Genomic DNA, 23,918 nt, shown 5'->3' with positions numbered 1-23,918 from the left:
ACTGTGGATGCTTTAGTAATTTGGCTTCTCAAGTTTTTCTCTGGATCATAGGCTCTAGATCCAGTTATCATCGAATACGAGTTTAAATCTGATCGGATCTTTTATAGTAGTCATGGACTTGGTGTTAACAACGGAAATAGCCAGTTAGTTGAGTTTATGGTTTACTTGATACTATGATTTTACGAATTGCAGATTAAACAGAAATGGGCTAAGACTGTCTCCCTGTCTAATTTCTCCCGGGGTGGCAATATTCGTTATTTGGTTCTCTATTCTTACTTTAGTTGTACTATTCGTGTTCAACTGACGTATTATCTTTATTACATTATCACGCACGTTCTTTTCTTTAAGATTTTTATGATGTCCATCAAACAGACTTTGTCAAAAGCTTTGGTAAGATACAAAGCAGATGAATGCAGGTTTGTCAAACTTATCTGTTTGATTATAATGAATACTGCATCGATTACAGATCGACCTTTTCTCAAACTTTGTTGGTCAACAGCATTAGTTATTATGTTATCTAGTATTTTTTGAGAATTCTCGTGTATAAGTTCGTGAAAGCGTTTAAGAGTAAGATCCCTGTACAAGTCTTGGACGCGTTTTTGTCCTTTCTTAAATACTGGAATGGTAATGCTGCTATGCTATTCCTTTGGTACTTTTGAATCATGAAGAATTTTGTTAATTTCTGTACCAACTTGTGCCCTCCGTACTTTAACAAGTCGTTTGTTTGCTAAGTTTCTATTGGCATGGTCTTGATTTGAATAAATTCGTTTACTTTGAGCTCCAAATAGGTTGTAGGTCTCCTATTAGTATTATTTTATAGAAGGTTTTTGTTTCCGCTAAGTTTCTTAGACATATTTTAGTCGTAAGTGCTTACCAGATGGATGATAAAGCTATTCAGCGTTAAGGAGACTTTTACAATCCTGTCATTAATATATTCGCTGTTTTCAATATTTTGTGTGTATCTATTATCTATTTTGCAATAGAATGCCCACTCCAAAGTGTACTCTTGTTCGCTATATGGTTTATCCATATGGTTTTTATGCCAGACAGGTAGTTGCCTTCATTTAGCAACCCTGCTCCTTTATCGGGGCTTGGGACCGGCAGTGACACCTGTCAAGCCACTCAATCCACCTATCAGGCACCCCAGGCAAAGTTAATGGGTTTCTGAATCCCATAACCGGATAATTTTTCGGCTCAGAACCATTACCAATGAATAAGGACATTCACCATTCTGAACATGCTTGGCACATTGAAAACAGAAAAAATTTCCGCCTTAGGACTTGTCCAGCTTAAATGTACTTAAATAATTGTATCATTTCTGTGGTCTGTTCCAAGTTACTACCGATTTCAATTAAGAAAGAGCGTAGTAATTAAAAATAATATTCCTACGCCAAATCATCAGGCGAATAGTATCACATATTGGAATGGAAATTCTATCAATCAAACTTGACATGATGTCTATGTCTACATACCAATTCATGTCTTGTTCAGTTAAATCAAGCATCTGTTGTTTTATAGTATCTAAGTTTTATACAACAAAATATTCAAGATAAAATTATGTTTTTATACATATAGTTGTTTTATAATAATTGTTAATGATTTACGATAAAAAATATAACGACTTATTTTAAAGAAATATTTTTTATTGAAAATAGCTTTCAAGCGTTGTCATTAATTACTTAGAAAAGGAGACTGAATTTTTTTCTTACGCAAAACAAAAAATGAATTCAATATCCCTCGAAGGTCTTAAAACAAAATGTGGCGGATTACTCTTAAGACACATTTTACAACTATCAGGGAATGCTAGTCTTATACAACATTGGATTAAAAATGAAGATAGAATTCCTAGTGAATACAATCAAATCGCGTGTGGAATTTACCCGGCAGTTAGCATGATGAATCATTCTTGTAATCCAAATATAACTATGTTGTATGTATGTTAATTTTTTTTATTCTTATATTCATAATAAGATTATTTTTAGTTACAAGAAATCGACTGTAATTGTAAAAGCATTAAATAATATCAAACAAGGCGAAGAAATTTATAATTGTTATGCTTTTCAATACCGCGCCGTTGATTTTGAAAGTAGACAAGATATTTTAAAGACTATTTATCACTTTGATTGTAAATGCGAAGTTTGTAGTAATTCAAATTATGAAATTGTAAGGATGTTTTTAATTCAAAATTATATCTATATTAAAGTATGTATTTTTAGGATTTTATGGAAAGTTTTTTATGTCCAAAATGTTCCGGTCCACTGGCTGATATCTCAGGAATTTGTTTAAAATGTAAAAAACCGGCTCTATTAGAATATTTTAAAAATTTGGAATTAGAAGCAAACGCATTAATAGGTAACATTAAATATTTCCATTTCAAAATCTTCCATTAAGCATTTATTTTTTTTTTAGAAAAGACACCATTAAATATTGATGATCTTAAGAAATGCTATGAAATTCGAAGTAGTATTTATGTTAAAAATCATCGCAAAATTTCTGAATGTTTAGATATGATTGCAGAACAATACAAAAAAGAAGGTTTTATTTTTTTAGTAGTGATTTTTTATGATCTTAATTCAAATTTAATTTTAGGAAATTTAGTAAAAATGTTAGAATATTTTAACAAATCTCAAGATTTAAAGCAAGCCAGTTTAGGATCAAATTCAAGACTTTTGGTTATCGAAACGGTAAAAATTATATCCGACATTATTGATAAATTAAAGAGAAATTCAAATGTTTTTGATAAAAAGTAAGTAAATTAATATGATTGGTGATGTTGAATTGAAATACTAAAAACTTATTATTTTTAGGGAAATTTTAAAAATGATTAAGAAAATGTATTTTATAGCTTATAACACTTTATTACTATATTATCCTACAAATTGTTTAGAATTAAGTGATATTCAAGAGTTTATTAAAGAAAATGACGAATAAATTATTCGTTTTGCACTTTTAAACTAATTAGATCAAACCATTGAGTTCTTTCTTCTCCATTTTGAGTAGAATATTTCCTACACCTCCTAAAAAACATTTTTATTCTGAAATTAATGTCAAAATTAAACTTATGTGCAACAAAGTAACACTATATTGTCTAAGAAAAGGAAATAACAATGATTTTCACTATGTGATTGCATGTTATTCTTTAGAGCTGGATTTTACCCTTTAATTGAAAAACTTAGGTTTTCTTGTAAACTACCATCTTCCGTAATTTAAAGTATTTGACATGAAATTTTTTTCCATTGATAAGGTTGAACAACTTTACAATGTTTAGCACTGAATGAGAATTTTTAATAATTGAGAAAAATAATAATAATAGAAAGACAAATTCCATAACAATTTGGAATCTATCCTAACACATTAACTGACAAAAATATTGCTCTGTCAGGAACTACATTTAGGCTAGATGCCCATTAGGCGGTCAGGTCGCGGCGGCCACCGAAATCTAATGTCTTTTGTAATTGCCACGATTTTATTATGTTTATGAGATTTCAGTGACTGCCGTAACCTGGCCGCGTAATACGTATCTACTTAGTATTAGAAAGAAATGCAAAAGAGTAATATATGTAAATATAAGAAGAGCATCGTTATCTCGGCCAAACATCAATGAGCAATAGAAATACTTTTGGAGGTGTACCTCGTCAAGCAACCCATTCTTTAAATGTGTGCTCAAACTAAAATGCTTTAAATGTGAAATCGAACTTTAGTAGATAGTATAGGCGTTCCTATAATTACCTATACATCCCTCTTTCGATTATAAGGTCGTTTATACTTTCTACTAATAGTGTCCATTCCCCTATATCCTATATATTTAATGTTGGAGATATGTTTTGGAGGAGAACAACAAGATTGCCTATTTCAGACAAACAAAACATTAAACATTCCAGCTCATACAAAAACCTAGGTGTCAAAATATCGAAGGAGGAATTCTTAACGAAGCGACAACCAAAAGAAACCTGCATGGCAGGAAAGCAGTGTCCATCCTAACAGTATAGTGTGTAACCCTAAAATGTTATTAACTTATTACAATGGAGTGTAAAAATTAACCCCTGTAATAGTTTACATCAGAACCTTTTAATGCGTCTACATTTTCCTACTTTCCATTAAAATGACCTGGTACTTATGTATGGAATTAAGATAAATAATTAATATGGCAACTATGAAAAAAAAAACAGAAAATAAGTCAACATGTCAAGTAACAGAAAAAGAATAGAAGAAAACAGGAAAGAAAGAAGATTGGATTAAGCGAAAGATGATGAAAAGAGCAAATAAAGCTGTCAGCTGAAGAGCGAAAAGGAAGAAGCAGATGACATCAAAAATCAGTCTCAGATAACTGTAAAGACAATAGGTGATTTCTTAGCGAAGCTTTGAATACGGAAAAGCTACGAGCATTACGCAATTCTGTGGGTAAATTATTCCACAGAGTTATAGCTTGTACAGTAAATAATCTGTGATATATTTCAGTACGATGAACGGGAAACATGAGTGAGACATCAGACTGTGCTCTAGTAGGAAGACCGCGAGATGACATGAACTGAAATGCAGTGAACAGGTAAGTTGGAGATTGAGAGGAAAGTATCTTGTATAAGTTTAGGAGTAGTAACGGTCGTTACTGTTAGGAACTAAAGTAGTTTATTGGGATACACGACCAACACGACAAAGGCTAGATAATTGAAAAGAGGCTTCCTTTTATCTTTACCGAGCTTTCGGAAATTTTATTTTTCCTTCTTCATAGGTAACTACAATATTGAGAAAACAAAAGTTACAATAGTTAACAAGCAAAACAATTGAACAACTTCGTTAAAAGTTAAAAGTTAAGTCTTAACTTTTAACGAAAAATTTTAACGTGTTCTCTTTGTAAGTAATACTTATTTTAATAGTTTCAAAATTAACTTTGTAATGATTTTTAGTATCTTTTGATCTTTAATTGCTCACCTTTAGTGAATTATTAGAAGTATAGTTTTTATAAGATATGTCTAGTGCTCAAAGTTTGCGACCTCATGTTTAGCTTTGGTTCGGTTCCTTTATGCAATCCATTTTTGTAAGTTGTTCAATTGTTTTGCTTGTTAACTATTGTAACTTTTGTTTTCTCAATATTGTAGTTACCTATGAAGAAGGAAAAATAAAATTTCCGAAAGCTCGGTAAAGATAAAAGGAAGCCTCTTTTCAATTATCTAGCCTTTGTCGTGTTGGTCGTGTATTCCAATAAACTACTTTAGTATCTTGCATAAGGTAGTTAATATGCGAAAGTATCTACGCTTCTCAGCGGTGAGCATTTCGAGATGAATAAAAAAAAATAATTTCTTGCGAAATTATTATTTTGCTATGTAATTTAATAAAACTATTAAGTATGGCTCCTATTAATTACTCCAAGGAAGAGATGGCGGATATGGTGTATTGTTACAGACTAGCTTATGGAAATGCGTCGTTAACAGCTCGTTACTACACGCAAAGGTTTCCGAACAGACGATTGCCTAATAGTCACACCTTTAGCAGACTATTTCTCAGATTAAAAGAAACGGGAAGCGTAACCCACAGCCATTCCACGGAGATACATTACACAAGGCCGGTGGAATTAGAAGAAGCAGTTTTGAGAAGAATTGATGATAATGCCAACTAGAATTAGAAGAATTTCTGCCCAAGAAAACATTAAGAAAACAACCGTTCCCCACATTTTAAGGGAGCAGTTGCTTTATCCTTATCATTACGACACCGTTCAAGCTCTAACAGAAAATGATGGCGGAAAAGAGAGATTTTTTGTAGGTGGGCAGGAAGAGGTAGTAAACGTCGACTTTCCCATAAATATTGTATTTACGGATGAAGCAACATTTACTCAAAGCAGAATTTTTAATATTCATAATGCGCACGTTTGGAGTGATGCAATACTAGAAACTCATCATCACTGGCGATTCAATGTTAATGTATGGGCTGGAGTTATAGGTGATCAGTTATTAGGTCCATTTTTTCTTCCAAAGAGATTGACAGCCGATGCCTACATACATTTTTTACAAAATGAGCTTTCAGAGGCATTTGATGAATTACCTTAACAAATTCTAGAAGATTACTACTTTATGCACGATGGAGCACCAACACATTATGCACGCGCTACTCAAGCATACTTAAATCGCAGATTTGGCAATAAGTGGATTGGCCGAGGAGTTCCTGTTTCGTGGCCACCTCGTTCTCCAGATTTAAATCTGTTAGATTTTGGATTTTGGGGTCATTGAAAACAAATAGTTTATGCTGAAGACGTTCAAAATGTGCAGGATTTGAAAAATAAAATTAGTAATGCATTTGACGCAGCAAAACAAATTCCCGGTATCTTTGAACGCATTAGAAGTTCATTTAAAAACGTATCCGTTTGTGTTTAGAAGTAAATGGTGCGCATATTGAACATTTATTATGACATGATTCTTTTCCAATTTGTTAAGTATTTGTTGTTTTTATGCTGGTTGACAGATTTTCTTCAACAATCTTTATTACTTGTTTTGTTAAGTTATTAATGAACTGTATTAATTAACTTAATATTAACTTATTATTTACTAAACTATATCTTAACCATCGTAACCATGGTAATCATATAATTACTACATCTAAATCGTTACAATTAATGATGTTAACAATAGGTAAACTTATGAAACTAAAACTTTGAATATCTCGAAAATGGTCCATTTTCGGACCTGTGTTTATTAGACTTTTTTTGTCTATTTTCAATCAGAGAATACGCTGGTGTAGTTTTGTAAGAAGTTTTTGTTAGAGTTCGTAAATGACTTAAGTTCTTAAGTATTATTATTTTTCATTACACACAAATAAAGGTGGCGCTGTAGTCAAAACAAACTTTCAACACTAACCTTTTATTAAGTGCATGTTATAGAACATTGAAAACTGTGCAACATTCCTTGTTAAGATTGATTTGCACATTTGCAATCATGTTACCAACTTAACATTACATACTCTAACAATAAGTAATGTGGCGCGATTAATTACATTAACACTTGCATAAATTTTTGCGTATAAATCCGCCATATCGGTTATGAGTTCTTTATGCATATTCGTTTTTAAAGAATTTCAAAGAAAAAGTGGCGTTAAATCGGGGAATCTCGGAGGCTACCTTACAGGACCATTTGTACCTATCCATCTTCCTAAAAACCTGCGCTCCAAATACTGAGTCACCATCTGTGCGTTATGAGGATGTCACCATCTTGTTGAAACCACATCGTTCTTTTTAAAGCGTCCGGCAAATCATTAAGCAGTTTAGGAAAGTTGTTCTGCAGAAACTCCAGGTAACGGTGACTTGTTACCTTATCGTAGGATAAATAATGTCCTAACAAACTTCCATTGATTAACCCACACCAAACATTAACCACAAAAATTGTTTAATTATTTGCTTGTACGGCCCATCTACGATTGTCCTGAGACTAATATTGATTGTTTTGCTTGATATTCTATTATTGTGGTAACGACTTTCATCGCACCATAGAATCTTATCGAGAAAGTTGTCTCTTTCAAGGCAAAATTGAAAGTTCAGCCAAGAACTGAAACCTACAGATATCGTCGCCTAGTCGTAAATGTTGAATAAAATTGCACTTATATGGAAAACATTTATTCGTTTTTAAAATTCGATGGCACGACGTAATAGAAATTTGCAAGATTTTTTTTTGTCGTTAAAGTTTTTTAAATATTTCAAAATTGGTAAGGTTTGTGCATAAATGTATAAATGTTTTTCGATATGAAATTGGTCTAACGGGATATCGCAATCTGTATAATCGTACCGCTTCCGAAGAATTTCTTCGAAGAATGCTTAAGAACTGAACTCATTTACGTACTCAAACAACAACGTCTTACAAAACTAAAATATCTCAACCCTTCCAGAGATACTTGCCCTGGGAGTTTTAAGTGAAACATCCTGTATATTATTGTAAGTTTATAAAACTGTTTTAGTTTTTTGTAGCAGCCTTCAACTCTTGACAAAGCTTTGGCAAACAATAGATAAGAGATACAGATACAGAAATAATTATTGAATACTTTATTATTCGTATCTTAAAACAAAGTATTTTTAAAACCTACCGCTTGCCTACCTGTATATCTCTTAAATTTGAAATTTCTTTTGAGTGTTCTAACAAGTTGTAAAATACTTACTGATTAATCTTTATCATAGATTCACAAACAATTGGCTTTGATTTTTTAAAACACTTCTCATTTCCTTGTATATAAACAAATTCAACCAAACCAGCTATAAGTCTATTTTTATCTTGAATTTGTTGTAAGCAACGTAAAAAGGTATTATCACAATCACAATGAAGCCTACAAATATTTCGTCGTTATATTTAATACTTTATACTTACTTATTTACTTACTTAGTAAATGGAGATTTATTAGTTAATCCAAAATTTGATTTGCCCGCTAAAATGATTTCTTCGCATTCATCGTGATTTTTACAACATTTATCCAAATCGATCAATTCCCCAAACTCAGATTCGTTGGTAGAAATATTTCCAGGTCCACACCATTTTGTACCAGGTAAAATAAAACGAAAATCTAAAATTTTATCTAAGTAATAAAACGTTATTCAAAACATTCTTTTTAAACACTTTATTATCAAATCTATATTTATAAATTTTCAACTCAGCATGTTTTAAATTAAACAAATTCCAACAAACTAAGCAAAATTAAGAAGAAAAAAGGATAAACTCAGATAAGATTCATCAACAATCTTATTTCTGTCAAACTCTCTTTACATCATACATCATTTTATATAAATCATTATATTTAAAAAAAAATGGATTTAAATCTTCTCGAAGGGCAGGCGGTAATACAAGCAGCAACAACAGCCGCACCACTATTGGGGTTTATCATATTAATTTACAGCGGAATTATAAATTTTCGGCCAGATATAACCGATATTGAAACCAGAATTCAAGACGTTCCTTCAATTTACACTTTAAACGAAACGTACGATTTTATTATAATCGGTGGTGGAAGTGCCGGCTCAGTTCTTGCAAATCGCCTAAGTGAATATCCATTTTGGACAGTTTTATTAATCGAAGCCGGTCCAGATGAATTACCATTATCCGATGTTCCGATACTATTTACTTCTTTACAAAAAGGACCTTTGGATTGGAAATTTCAAACTCAACCCGGCGGTAAATATTTTTGTGGGGCTATGCATGGACATCAATGTAACTGGCCCCGAGGAAAAGTTCTTGGTGGGTGTAGTGTTTTAAATGCAATGTTGTATGTTAGAGGAAATAGGGATGATTATGACAATTGGGAGCGTTTAGGAAATGAAGGTAACTAACTTGATTTTGATAAATTGTTTTTGAAATGTTTTTGTAGGGTGGTCTTATGATGATGTTCTTCCTTATTTTAAAAAATCTGAAGATGTTCGTATAGATACTGAATTTATTGATGAAAAATATCATGGAAAGGGAGGTTATCAAACAGTTGAACATTTTCGGTATCGATCTACACTTTCTGATCGATTCTTACAAGCAGCTAATGAAGTGGGTCATGAAATTAGGGATATAAATGGAGAGCAACAAACTGGATTTATGATATCTCAAGGTAATGAATAATTTTAAAATAGCTTTTTCGTTTGGAAAAGAACTAAAAATACAAAAATTTTAAATACATATAGAGTGATAGGTTTTATACCGCTATCTAAGATGAGATTCCTCATTGCCCCTTTGTGACTAGCTTCACTACCTTTGATTTTAACGATTCTTTGTCTTTTGCAATACAAAAGTAATCTCAAATAATTTTTCATTCTTTAACCATGTTTATCAGTGGAAGAGACATTGCTGTGTTGAGCATAGCTTCTGCGATTTTAAGTCGTATGTACGCTAAATGCAATTCTGACGCTCAAATTTCGTTATAGAAAGTTGTACATTATTTGAAGCTATACCTGGTATTTTCATAGAAAGTAACGTTTTAAATTAAGATAAATTAATCAAATGTTATATGAGTCTTTATAATCATTAATTTAAAATTTCAATCAAATTGCACAACTAAAAATGGTACTTTTAACGGAGATTAGCCTTATTTGAAAATACTACCTTTTTGAATTTCAAACTCAATCATCATTCAATCAAATGGGCAAAAAGTAGTCCACTTAATTTCTTGTTATTTAATTGTTTCACGATTTCAGAATCTTGAAATACCATCTTAATCAAAACTTGGCGGTATGATTTACAATTTGCAGACGATTTAATTTACCGACGATGGCTCGTAGTCTGTGATCAGCTGTTATTATACACAGTATGAAGATATGGTTTACGGTTTTCAGGATGCAACTATGATTTGAACTCTTTGGTTATAGTTGATAGTAGAGAGCCTTAAACATATGATCTTTGATTCTGTAGCTATAAATTAAAATATGCAATTATGATTTGCAATATGCAGTGTGAAGGTATGGCTTGCAATCTTTAATTTATCGTTTGTATTCTACACCTACATAACTATAGGTCTCAAATCTACAATCATAATAACATGGTAGATAGTAAAATCTGCAGCTAATCGCCAGCTATGGATTGCATTATGCAATATAGTTTCCAGTCCGCAGTGTATAGGTATGACTTGTAGTTTTCACTCTGCAATTACAGTTGGTCCTCACCAGTTATGGCTTAGAATATGCTCTCTGTAGTCTACATATATTTTGTAATATTCCATATTCAACTATGGTTTGCAGTTTGCAACACTGTGTAGTCTCATCTGTAGTATGCAATTACAGTCTGAAGCTTTGGTTTACAATAATACTCTGTAGCGATGGTTTGTGTTATGCATCTATGGTTGCTATGGTTTGCAGCTAAAGTTTGCAGTATACAGTGAGCAGCTATGGTTTTCAGTATACAGTTATAGTTTGCAGTATGTATTCTATAGATATGAAATACAGTCAGCTGTTTGCAACTACACATTAGATTTGGCAGCTATGGTTTGCAATTTACAATTATAATTTTTAGAAGACAGGTTGTGGCTATAGTATGCAGTCCCCAACTATTAGTTCGTAGTACGTAGTCTGTAGCTGTGGCCTGTAGTACTCCAGTTTTATAGCAATACGTCGTGTAGAGCTATGATTTCAGAACCATAAGGTATAATTTGCAGTGTATAATCTGCAACTATGTTTTATAATCTGTAATTCGTCACTATGGTTTATATTCAGTGCAATTGCAGTTTACAGCATGCTGTCTGTAGCTGTAGTATGCAGTAAATATCGATGGCTATAGTTTGCAGTATTGTAAATGTCATTTAGCTAGTCACTACCTATCGTTTGCAGTCTTCCAACTTCATAGTATACATATAATACGTCGTGTGGAGATATGGTTTACAGTAAACAGCTATAGTTAGCAATTTACAATCCCCAGATATGACTTGCCCTTTGTTATTTTGTAACCATCGGTTATATTCTACAGCTATTTTTCGCATTATGTTGTCTAGAAGTTTAATCTGCAGTCTTTAGTGTATCTGTACTTTGCAGCAGGCAGTATACAGGTACTTTTGCAATTTTACAACTTCATAGAATTCCATACGTCACGTGGAGCTATGGTTTACTGTATGCAGTCTGTAGCTCTGCCTTGTAGTCTATAGTTTGTGACTAACGTTTGTGGTCTGCACTTATTGTTTTCAGTATACTGTCTTTACCTATAATCTATAGACTTTCTTTTCTGTAGCAGACCGTAACCTAGTTTTGTAGTTGTCACTAGTTTTGAATAAATGTATTCAAAGAATAAAATTAAGAACACCACATGTTATTTTATTGGGCATATGATTTATTATGTGATGTTCTCAATTTTATTCTTTGAATACATTTATTCAAAACAAATAAATTCTTCCAGCTAGGTCTATAAAATTTCAGGATTTTTTATCATATTCGATTATGCATTCTGATCAGAGAATCTTATTTAACAGTAAAAAAATCTATATTAATCTAATTGAAAATCTTATAATTTATTATTATTTTATGTATTTTACATTACTTTCTCATTACCAATATAATTAATTGACACTTTCTGCTTTCAATTTATATTTATTAGCATTTACATATTTATTATTTCAAGAAATATTTTAAAAACATTAACTATTGTTTTATGATTTAGTTATATTAATAAATTTAGCCAATTTGGCAATATCTTTACAGTTGAGTGATGTGATCTGATTGAATTGTGTATACTCCATCAGTACCAAATCCATTAGCATCAAAATTTCCTTCGGCAACCCATTGCTGAGGTGCTTTCACAAGATTCCCGGAATATTTTTCAAAAAAACTTAATTCCACGTTTTTTACAAGAAGAATACAAATGACGATCATATTTATTACGAAAATCAACGCTGCGAAAGGAACTAAATTTAATAAAAATAATTGAAAAATGTTCAAAAAGTAATGTAACTTACGGATCATGGCAATTATAATTATTTCTGCTTCACAACTCATAATTAAAGCTTTTTTAATGTTGTTTGTTGAATTTGTGGATAAGAACAAAAATTTTTTATTTTTTAATACTTCACTAATCACCTATGTACGTTTATGAATCAAAAACTAATTTATCAATATCGACTTTATGTATGCATCATTCTATGATAAGAAATTTTATTAATAATTTATTTCTTCCGTTTACCTATTCTTTTTTAAACATGATTAATTTTATAATTTTTTTTTTAATTTAAAGAATAATTTTGTAACGATTTTTAATTGTCAAATAAAATTAGGGTTCATACTGTTGTTCACAAAACTGAGTTGCTGAGGTATGGATGATAGATAAGTTATTTAATTATTTTAAAGTTTGTATTGTATATACAGGTGTTTATGGTCTTGTGATTTTATTTTCAAGGGGTGCTTAAACATCTCAAAAGAAAGTTATTAATGTTGTAAATAAAATGTTTTAACAAAAGTTGCATAATAACAGAGATATTACTGGTAAACAATTTTTTATAGCCACTTTATTAAAGATTTTAAATCTTCTTTTAAATAAGATCTGAGAGCAAGTAGAATGATTAGAAGATCATGTTTCCAAAAGTTGTGTGAAACCTTTCCAAAATACCATTGCTTTGCAGATGGTATGAGGAAGAGTGAATTTGTGTAGAACCAAAGAATTGTGAAAACAGTTCCAATTCAAATTGTAAAACTTGGTCGTGAGTAATAGTGTGAGGAATAAAAAACGTGAAAAATAATGAATTAAAAGAGTTTTTGCAATAGTAGTAGATTTAATGTTCGAAAGAGGATATGCTTCTGCCCATCTTGTAAAACGTTCAATTACAGTAAGAATGTACGTTGAACCATCTGAAGGTGTAAAATGGCCAGTTAAGTCAATATGAATATGTTCAAAACGGCCTCTTGGAAAGTTGAACTATTGAAAAGGTGATTTTATATGTTTGTTTATTTTAGAAGTTTGACATTTGATACAAGATTTTGTCCAGTGATAAATACCAGAATTCATTCTTGACCAAAAAATCTAGATTTTACTAAATTTTGCGATAACCGTATTCAGGGATGTGAAATATTATGAAAATTTTAAAAAATTGCAAAACGTAATGAGTTTGGTACATAAATGCATGGATTAAAAATAGAATATTTTGTGAGAGCTGGTGTTAGTCTTTTTGGAAAATAAGCAAGAGGTTGAGAAAAATTGTTAATAGTCTGTTCTAAAACTGCTCCAATGGAAAAACTAGAAGCATCTGAAGTTAACTTTAATTGAGCGTTTTTACAAGGATGGGCGACAGCAATAGCATTCGCTAAAGAAGTCTTAGCTTCAGAAAAGCTGTTTTCACATACATTTGACCAAGATATTTCATTGAGTTTTTTATACAATAATCCTATTGAACATTTATAGGGAGACGTTAAGTTTCAGTTAAAAAATAGCAAGTGCCGAAAAAAAAGCTAATTGAAAAATGAGATTTGTAAAATTTGGGATAGAATCTTGCCAAACTACACCAAAAAGTTAGTGGACTCCATGCCAGGGCGAATGCAGGCGATAATTGACGCCAATGGAGGGCCTACAGCGTATTAAACCATAAACCAACCTAAACTTAATCACATTTGCTTAACTGTATACTCAATTTTGTGGTGTGGATTTCGTATCATTTGTTATTATTGTTAATATTGGGATTATTTTATTTGAAAACTGAATTATTTTGTATTCAATTTAGTTAATAAGATTGTTGTTAATATACAGGGTGATTTATTAGCTCACCATCAAACTTTGACATATGATATCTAATATTAATATTACCATTATTACCAATCCACTTGTTTGGAACATATTGGTTTAACCACTCGATAACTACTCTTCCACTTCCTACATCTGGTCGAATAGGTTTTGCTGGAGCAGGATTACCTGTTTCTCGAAGTCTTCTGAAAGAATCGCTAAAAACTGAATAATATGACCAGTGATGTGAATTTGTAAATTACCTTGTAAATTACCTGTTAACTGTTATATTATGGAAGTCTTTTTGTTGTACTACATCATTAAGCAAAGTAGCAACAGAAATCTTAAATTGCTCACCAACAACGTGCACAACAGAAAAAAGCTTTTCTGAATTATGTGTTTGAATTACATAGAATTCATATTTTGTTTCATTTTTAGAGTTTTTGTTACATAGTTTATTTTAAATGTTCTTTTACAGTTTGTATAAAGGTTTTATTAAATCAAAATCAAGTTAGATTCTACTGTCCCTGAATCAAAATAATAAAAAGGTTACCATAGTAATTTATCAACAAAATTATTAAATTACGCGAGAATAAATTTTGAGAAAAAATAACAATAATTTACAATAGTAATTTACACAAATTATAAATTACCGTAATTTTACATCACTGAATATGGCAAATGACGTGGAAATCTTTCTTGATATTCTCGTACCGATTGTCGAGCATTCATTGCAAAAACCATACACCAAAATTATATTAGCATACTCTTCAGTGCTATAAGCCTACGTTTTGAGTTTCTTCTTGTATGTGTCGCAGGCAGTGTTGTTAAATACCCGGGTATTTAATTTCAAGGGAAAATTCCCTGGATATATACCCTGGGGTATTTACCCAAGATGGGTATTTAGAGGTATTTATAAAATTTGATTTAAATTGAGTTGATGGCAGTTTTGCAAGTACTTCAAGAATACAGAGTCCATTATCGATACACCAAACTTATTTATAACATTTACAAGAATGCTACAATGAGCGTGGGGTAAGGCAAGGCGATATAATGTTGAACCCAAATTGTTTATCACAGTCCTGGAGAGTGCATTTAAATAACTGGATTGGACTCAAAAAGGTATAAAAATTGATGGCAATACCTAAGTAATTTGCGCTACGCGGACGATATGGTCCTTATTTCGGTATCCTTGGAGAGATGAGACTGATGCTGAACGTATACAGGAGGCGTGTGCAAGAGTTGGGCTAAATATCATCAACAAAATTTAGGACAAATCTTGTTCCAAGATGTAACATCAATATTGGTGATGATGAATATTCCATCTAGAATACTTTCGATGGTATGTTATTAATCTCTGATACCTTTCCATATTTTGCCGCAGAGATTGCGTTTTGAACCTCACTGATTGATATAGGTGCCATGACACTATCCTTTCTATGGTGTGACGGACTGCTGTCTGTTTCCAAATCAGTTTCTCTATGCTTAATAGGTTTTGGAAATAATTTTTTCAAATGTCATTCATTTCACTATCACATATTATTTTTCCTGTTCCATCTCAGCATAGAGCTGTGTGCGATTTGTGTCTTTATCTTAACTGTCTAACAAATTTATACACATTCCTGGTGTTATTAGCTTTAAAGTGTACCGACCGTGGTGGAACCGACCATTCTCGTTTACGTAATACTCTTCGAAAATATTTAACGATTTCTTTAATGCTTGAAAAACAACTTTGAATGTCCTGAATTGAGTATAAGTCTAATATTAATTACTAAATTCAGTTTTTATGCTTCATTAATTCTTGTTGTTTGATTCTTTTCTAGTCATATTGCACTTCCATCAAATCCAAGATTCCAAGTTCCATGAGATTGTTGATTTCCAATTTTAAATTAAGTAGTTCGTTTAAGATCTTATTATTCTTCTTCTTTTATTCAGGTTGTAACCTGTTTACGCATCATTCATTGTGTTTCATTAGAGCTGGAAATCCAACTTAACCATTTACCCAGCGCCCATCACTGGTCGCAGGCAAATGGTTATTTCAGGTAGATAGCTTTTTCCTAGTCAGAACTGTCTGTCTAGGCAAACAGTAGTTCGTTACAGTTTTATCATTAAATGTCTAGGCAAATACTATTGGACAAGACAAATAGTATCTGTTTAAGTTTGTTTCAGGCAAATACCAAAGCACAGTAGAATCTAACAGGACTGCTACATCCATTGTTATGACAACCTGCCCGCAAACTACGTCACACCATTTTCCACGCCAAGCTGTTGTTATGGTTTATGCTTTTGCTATGTTTTTTAGAGGTTATATCGTAGACGTATTCATATTATTTTTGAAGTTTTATGTTTTTAGACGTATTAATGTCTATCATATAACCTCTAAAAACAGAGACAGTTACCAGGCGTGGCAAATAGTGTGACGTAGAGTGCGGGCAACCAACCCCTAGTGGACTACAAAAATACAATGGATGTAGCAGTCCTGTTAGATTCTACTGTCCTTGGAAAATACCATTTTTTCGATACAACAATGCAACATAGAGTAGGTACCTGTTCACAATAAAATAAAGTAGTTCCTATCGTTATCAATCTAGTTTTCTTAAATTAAAGTTACTAATGAGTGTCAAACGAGTCAAATTATTTGCGTATCATTTTCAAAAAATGCATAACAGTTTCATATACTTCTATTAAGTTTAATAAAAATACAAATAAACGATTTATTTCTTGAAGACTTAAATACTAAATACAAAAATTTACTTGTTTTGACAATTGTTGCTGGAATGGCATCTACTATTGCACATCATCTTATTTTTGAAACAAGTACACCTTTTTGTAGTGCACTGAAATATCGAAGGCTGGCACTGGTATTTTAACATCTCTTACTCAAAAATCAGTGACTGTGAAGTGTAGGCCTCTCTTAAAGAAATAAAGCATTCCTGGGGTTGGGTTGGTTTAAAGAGTTATTTGCTTGAAAATATTTTAGCCATATTTACCTAGGAAAGTAGAAATTAGACTGAAATAAATGGAATAAAACTATCTGCCTAGACAGATAGTATCTCACTAAGAAAAAGCTATTTACCTGAAACAACCATTTGCCTGCATTTAATTATGTAATACTTAAACCTTACAGCAAACTGACATATTACAATGACAACTTTGTTTTTGTTGAATATTTGATTTTACTGACTATTAATAAATTCGCTGCAGAAAACTTTAAAGTGTTATAACATTAACATTTTTTTTTGGTAATTGGATTAGCTATCATATGTCAAAGTTTGATTTTTGATGTCATTTGATGGTGAGTTAATAAATCACCCCCTATATACATCACAAACTTTTAAAATAAATTAATAATTATTTTAAATATTCACAATTATCTATCTTCCATTCCCCTGTATACTCAATTTTGTGAACAACTGTATATTATTAAATATATTTTTTAGGCACTTTAAGAAATGGATTACGCTGTAGCACAGCAAAATCTTTTTTAAGACCCATAAAGAATAGAAAAAATCTCCATGTCACCTTAAACTCAATGGTTGAAAAAATATTAATAGATGAATCAACAAAACAAGCTTATGGCGTATTATTAAATAAATTTGGAATAACACGAGAAATATTCGTCTCAAGAGAAGTCATTTTATCAGCAGGATCTGTGCAATCTCCTCAATTATTAATGTTATCAGGAATAGGACCACCTCAACATCTTCAATCCGTTGGAATTAAACCGATTGTGTCTAGTTTGGGAGTTGGAAAAAATTTGCAAGATCACGTCGCGATAGGTGGCCTAACATTTATTATCAACAAAAATATTTCTTATCCCACAATTCTTGAAGTATTAAATACAGAATCAGTTGATAGTTTTATTCGTGATCACCGTGGTCCTGCTTATTGGATGGCACCCTGCGAAGCAATGGGATTTTTACACACAAAATTTTCAGATCCAACTGTAGATAAACCGGATATACAATTATTTTTTGGTGCTTTCGGTGATAATTCAGATGGAGGCTTATTTATAAAACGAATGGAAGGATACAGAGACGATGTTTATAAAGCTATGTTTGAACCGATTTTTGATAAAAAAACTTTTACTGTAATTACAATTTTTATTATTTTTATTAATTAAATAATAATTTAATTATTTCATTAGATCATCCCATTGTTGATGCGCCCACAAAGTACCGGAGAAATTTTACTATACAACAAAAACCCAAATTCTCACCCATTAATTTATCCGAATTATTTCGCTTCCGAACGTGATTTAGAAATACTCGTCGAAGGTGCAAAAGAAGCATTAAAAATTGTTTTAAACACAAATATTATGCAAGAATTAAACGTTGAACTCAATCCAAATCCTATCCCTGGATGCCCGACGGATGATACCCGTTCCGATTTATATTTAAGATGTTTAGCACGAAAATATACAATGACTATTTATCATCCAAGTGGAACGGTGAAAATGGGACCGGATAACGATGAAATGGCTGTCCTTACACCGAGATTAAGTGTAAGAGGTGTGAACAATTTAAGAGTTGTGGATGCATCAATTATGCCTAAAGTGGTGACCGGAAATACGAATGCACCTACAATAATGATTGCTGAAAAAGCGAGTGATATGATAAAAGAAGATTGGGGTTTTGGTGGTGATTTTAATTTGGATGATGAAAAGAATTTTGATGATTTTGTGGGGATGGCTCGATTAGAAAAAATTGTTAAAAAAATTAAAAGTAATTTAGATTATTGGTAAAAAACAGTTATAAATTTAAATTATATTATTCATACCTGGGTTTAGATTGAATTTTAGAATCGGATTTCCTTCGGCGATTATTATTGGTGGTTGATTACAGTTTCCGAAACTTATTTTTAATAGTATGATATAAAACAGTAAAATGTTTGCACTGTTCTTAGAAAGTCGCGTCATTTTTAGTATAAATTCTATTGAAACTGAAGGTTTTTGTTATAAATTGTATACGTTTACTATGCAAATTTATTCTTAATATTAAAAAGTGTGTTATCTGCATAGTATTTGCATTTCAATAACATAATCATGACGTCCATTTTGAGTTTAAGTGATTTTTACATATTGTTTTTGTATGGTTTTTATAATTTCTTGTATTTCTTTTTTGCATGTTTATTATACATTTTATTTTGAAGGATTTTCGTTTTGAAACTGTTTAATTTCGTTTTTTTATACATTAATTGTTTTAAATCTGTAATAAATCATTTATTTCGTTTTAGATCATATTTTATCAAACACATGTATTGTCCACTTATAATGAACCCGTTTATAGTGAACTTCCACTTATTGTGAATCAATGCAGAATCCAATAAATTCCATAAATTCATGTAATGTGTTGGAAAGAAAAGGATAGTAAAATCGCATTGAGTTCAAGTTTGTATTCATACCGTATCAGATCTAGCACCTTTCCAGCAAATGACCTCGGCTAAAACACAGCTAAAATTACTATAGAGTTACTATAATAAAATTTATAATCTTCAAATGGCTTAAGTTTATATTATTGTGTATATCTGCGAAGCTGTAATACTGCCTTGTGACAAGATTGCCTATCACTTCAACGATTTATTGCTGCGCTCCTTCTTCTGCGCAACTGACTGGTCAAGATGAATATGCCAAGCTGTATATTAGATTATACAGGTTCAAATATTTCCCCACCCATTTCAATACATTTATTAACCCTTCTACTAAAACTTTCTTTATATCTTAAAAGGTTTTCTTGGCTACTATTTCTTCTTATCCGCTCTTTCATGTTTTCTAGCGTAGTCGGTACTTCGCGATAAACATTATTCTTAAGGACGTCCTACAAAAAAAATCAAGAAGTGTTAAATCAGGTGATCTGGCAGGCCAGGAAATTGGACCTCCCCTTCCAATCCATCGCCCAGCATAATCCCGATCTAAAGCTTCACGTGCAATATGTGAAAAATGTGCTGGACACCCATCATTTTGCAGCCACATATTTTGTCTTTCTTCCCTGTTCAAATTTACAAGTAACGTTGGTAAGGCGTCATCTAAAATATGGCGGTACTTCTTCCCATTCAGCAAACCATCAATAAAGTATGGACCGATCAATTTATCACCAATTATGCCACACCAAACATTATCGACCAAGGTCGTTGATGTTCTACTTTACGGAACCATCTCGGATTTTCAACGCTCCAATAGTGCATGTTATGTCTATTGACTTGTCCTTTGTTTGTAAAAGTAGACTCATCCGAGAATAGCACGTTACCAAAGTAATTGACGTCCAACCGCATTCGTTCTTGTGCTCATTGACAAAATATTAATCGATTTTCAAAATCACCTCCATAAAGCTGTTGATGCAATGAAATGTGGTATGGATGATACTTGTTGCGCTTTAATGTTCTTAAAATGCTGGTCTTCGATATTCCGGCGTCAATTGCAAGTCATCGAGTGCTAACTTGAGGATTTACCTCAACGCTAGGTAATACCGCAATTTCCTTTTCTTCCGTAGTTACTGTTGCTCGCCGAGTTCTTTTTCTTGATTCCACATTTCCAGTGTTGGTGAAATCATTCACAACTCTGTAAAAGGTACTTCTCGACGGCGTATTTCGATCAGGAAAACGTTCTCGATACGAAGCTATGCAATCAGCAACTTTTCTGCCACTTTCTCCATAAATAAAAATCATTTCGACTTTCTCTGCCACACTTAGAGTATCCATGATTTAATGACTTAGTTTAAACACTTTGCCTTAATGTAAAACGATGGAATGAATTCAGAATTTGTTGTCAAGCAGTTTTTATGCAAATTTAGTTTTACCTGTTACAATTTAATACAGTTCAATCAATTAAGTCTCTGAAAGCGATATTCTGAAAATGCCGACATAAGCAGTTCCACAAACTCTTGTTTCTGCGTTATTCTATTATCAAATTGACAAAGGCGGAGAAATGTCGGAACCTTTTAGACCTCTTTCCAAAGGTATTTCTGACGAGCCAGGTCACCCGATGTACCTTGTCCGGATTTTTTTTTGTTGAGCATTCTTAAATAGTATTCTAAGAATTAAGAACTAAAGACAATTTATCGAAGCGGGTAGGAAAATATTTAAAAATTCATAAATCTTATTTGTTCTTGCTAGAGTTAACTAACTAAACGTTAGTTAATTGTTTCTGAAGAAGTTTAAATTTTTTTCAAAAGCTGTTTTGCCGTTGTACGGGCAAAACCACACAGTAAATTTTTTGAATTACTTTTATCCACAGATTCAGTACGATTCAGTGTGTACGTAGGGAGGGAGTAGGGAGGAACGACTGGTATGATGGCGAGTGCAAGAAGGCGAATAGGGAGGCGAGAAGGAGGTTGAGGCAGTGGAGACGGGGGAAGATAGGGGTGGATAGATATAGGGAGGCCAGGAGAGGATACAGAGAGTTATGCAGTAGAAAGAAAACAGAACTGAGGGAGAAGGAAGCGGCAGACTTTAGAGGGATAACAAGGGAAGGGGAGGTCTGGAGGTATCTGAAAAAGAGAAAGAAGGGTAGGGAGAGGATAACCAGCGAAATACACATGACAGAATGGAAGAGTTACTTTATGGGATTATTGGGAGGGGTTGAAACGAGGCTAACGGGTTTGGGAGGCTATGAGGGAGAGGGGGGAGAGGAGATAGCAGAAGAGGAGATGGAAGCAGTGCTTAGGGGATTGAAGAAGGGAAAGGCGCCAGGGGAAGATGGCATCCAGAACGAGGCATGGTTGGAAGCATCAAGGGTGGTGAGAGTGAAGTTGTTGTAGGGGATGAATAGCGTATGGAGAGGGGGTGGGATTCCGGAGGGATGGAAAGTGGGGGTAATTTGCCCAGTATATAAAAAGGGTAATAAGGGAAGGGTAGAGAGCTACAGAGGAATTAACCTACTAGACTCGGCATACAAGGTATACACGAAGATACTGCTGGGAAGACTGGAGGAGGAGATGGAGTTGGGGGGAATTTTGCCGGATGGGCAGGCAGGCTTTCGGAAAGGAAGGGGAGCAATCGACAACGTGTACGTGTTGAAGCATCTGGCAGATAAAGAGCTGGATAAGAAGGGAGGGAAATTGTACGCCCTGTTTATAGATTTGAAGGCGGCTTTTGATAAGGTGGATAGGGGAAAGTTGTGGGAGGAGATGGGGATCACGGAACACCTAATTGCGAGAGTGAGGGAAATATACATAGAGACTATGGCTAGGATAAAAGTGGGAGATAAGCTGAGCAACGTGTTTTGGACGACGAAGGGACTGAGGCAGGGATGTCCGCTGAGCCCAAGTCTGTTTGCACTGTTTACGGCGGACCTGAAGGATAGATTGGGGAAGGGGCAAATGGGAGGGTTGGTGGTGGGAGGTAGAAAGGTGCATATGTTAGCATACGCGGATGACATCGTGGTCATGGCGAGAGAAGCGGCGGAGATGAAAGATATGATAAAGACATTGGAAAGATATTTTAGGGGGAAGGGGCTGGAAGTGAATGTGGGGAAGACAAGGATGATGAAGTTTTGTAAAGGGGGGAGAAAAAGAACAGAAAACTGGAGATGGGAGGGAAAAGAGATCGAGGAGGTTAGGGAGTATACTTACTTGGGGTATGTGTTTAGGGAGGACAACAGGGAGGGGTCGCATGTGATAGCTATGGCAAAAAAGGCGAATAAGGTGATGGGACAAGTATGGGGTTCGGGGAAGAGAGTCTTTGGAAGGAATGTGGCAGCGAGAAAGATAATGTTTGAAGGTCTGGTTAGCAGTGTGATGATGTATGGAGCAGAGGTATGGGGATGGAGAGAGCAGGCGATGCTGGAGGACGTGCAAGCTAGATACTGGAGATGGGTGCTTGGGGTGGCGAGAGAAACACCGGGGTATATAGTGACGGAAGAGGTAAAGGTGGATAAGGTCAGAGTGGAGGCGGGCAGGAGAGCAGTGAAATATGAAGAAAGAATAGAAGGGAGGCCAATCTGCGGGATCTTGGGGGAGTGTTGGAGGGAAATTAGAGAGGGAAAGATCAGATATGGGAAAGGAGACAGAGACAACTATTATAGACGAGCGGGCTACTCGGTAACTGAGATACATAGTAGACGAAGGGTGGGTAGGGAGATGAGAGATAGGGACCGAGATGTGCAGAGACAGGAAAGAAGGACACAAATAAAAGAGGGGAGGTATAACGAAAGGTACAGGGACATAATTACGGAGGGGCTGCCTAGATACTTGTTATTGGAAGGAGATGAGGAAGGGAAGAAGTTGGTGGCTAGGTTCCGTTGTGGAAACGAGGAGAGAGCTAACAGATACTGGATGGCCGATGAGGAGAGGTGGTGTAGGCTATGCAGGGAGGAATGGGAAACGTTGGAACATATGTTGAATGGGTGCAGTGAGTTGAGGGAGGAGGAGTTGGACCGAAGGCAGATCTTAGGAGAGGGGAAACGATGGATGAGAATGGTTGTGGGGGTGAGGAGACAAAGGGATGGATGAGGGGAGGATTGGGCCGAGGAGCCGAGGGTATGGAAATGGAGGAAGAGGGTAGAGGGTGAAAATAATATACTAATAATATATATTAGAATGTATTAAGGGGAAAATTTTAAATATCAAAAACAATAAAATGCTTATTAATTATCCACAGATTCAGATTTTACAATAAAATATATAGGTTGTCATTTAAAAAATTGACCGTGACCTTCATATAACCTTGAAAATACGGTCAAGGTCAAAAAATGTTATCGTCATATGGTTTCCCCGTTCGCACAGAACAACTTTCATTTGGTTCACATTACATGGACCACTCTGTAGATTTAGTTTAATTACATCACATATA

General features: G+C 33.5%; 3 protein-coding genes across 3 annotated transcripts in view; 2 read left to right on the top strand and 1 right to left on the bottom strand.

Moving 5' to 3' along the window:
- LOC111413338 (SET and MYND domain-containing protein 4-like) overlaps positions 1-2,968 on the top strand; it is a 10,151-nt gene extending 7,183 nt beyond the window's left edge. Inside the window, exons 7-12 of the mRNA XM_023044268.2 lie at positions 1,656-1,930; positions 1,983-2,163; positions 2,217-2,352; positions 2,410-2,535; positions 2,590-2,746; positions 2,808-2,968. Coding sequence (XP_022900036.2) covers positions 1,656-1,930; positions 1,983-2,163; positions 2,217-2,352; positions 2,410-2,535; positions 2,590-2,746; positions 2,808-2,931 — 999 coding nt within the window. The 3' untranslated portion in view covers positions 2,932-2,968. The remainder of the gene's footprint in view (positions 1-1,655; positions 1,931-1,982; positions 2,164-2,216; positions 2,353-2,409; positions 2,536-2,589; positions 2,747-2,807) is intronic.
- On the bottom strand, positions 2,840-23,918 carry LOC139431438 (phospholipase A2-like). The gene is made up of 4 exons (XM_071199161.1): positions 18,912-23,918; positions 8,352-8,532; positions 8,134-8,298; positions 2,840-3,017 (listed from the first exon to the last, which is right to left on the bottom strand). Exons 1-4 carry the CDS (start codon positions 19,048-19,050, stop codon positions 2,933-2,935), a joined length of 570 nt encoding a protein of 189 aa, XP_071055262.1. The 5' UTR covers positions 19,051-23,918; the 3' UTR covers positions 2,840-2,932.
- Positions 8,740-19,185, top strand: LOC111413513 (glucose dehydrogenase [FAD, quinone]-like). Its single transcript, XM_023044515.2, has 4 exons — positions 8,740-9,284; positions 9,331-9,558; positions 17,573-18,222; positions 18,280-19,185. The coding sequence occupies exons 1-4, from the start codon at positions 8,774-8,776 to the stop codon at positions 18,874-18,876; spliced, it is 1,986 nt and encodes a 661-aa protein (XP_022900283.2). The 5' UTR covers positions 8,740-8,773; the 3' UTR covers positions 18,877-19,185.

The sequence above is a fragment of the Onthophagus taurus genome, chromosome 1, assembly GCF_036711975.1.
Source record: "Onthophagus taurus isolate NC chromosome 1, IU_Otau_3.0, whole genome shotgun sequence".
In the NCBI taxonomy this organism is placed as follows: domain Eukaryota; kingdom Metazoa; phylum Arthropoda; class Insecta; order Coleoptera; family Scarabaeidae; genus Onthophagus; species Onthophagus taurus.
Note: the sequence above shows the minus strand (reverse complement) of the source record. Positions and strands in the feature narration are given on the sequence as shown.

Excerpts from the sequence above, each read along its gene's own strand:
- LOC111413513 (XM_023044515.2), top strand. The coding sequence starts at position 8,774 with ATGGATTTAAATCTTCTCGAAGGGCAGGCGGTAATACAAGCAGCAACA. Across the intron at positions 9,285-9,330 it reads GGAGCGTTTAGGAAATGAAG|GGTGGTCTTATGATGATGTT; the intron begins GTAACTAACTTG and ends ATGTTTTTGTAG. Across the intron at positions 18,223-18,279 it reads TTGATAAAAAAACTTTTACT|ATCATCCCATTGTTGATGCG; the intron begins GTAATTACAATT and ends TTATTTCATTAG.
- LOC139431438 (XM_071199161.1), bottom strand. The coding sequence starts at position 19,050 with ATGACGCGACTTTCTAAGAACAGTGCAAACATTTTACTGTTTTATATC. Across the intron at positions 8,299-8,351 it reads AATAAATCTCCATTTACTAA|GCTTCATTGTGATTGTGATA; the intron begins GTAAGTAAATAA and ends AAATATTTGTAG. Across the intron at positions 3,018-8,133 it reads TCTATGATAAAGATTAATCA|GAGGTGTAGGAAATATTCTA; the intron begins GTAAGTATTTTA and ends AATGTTTTTTAG.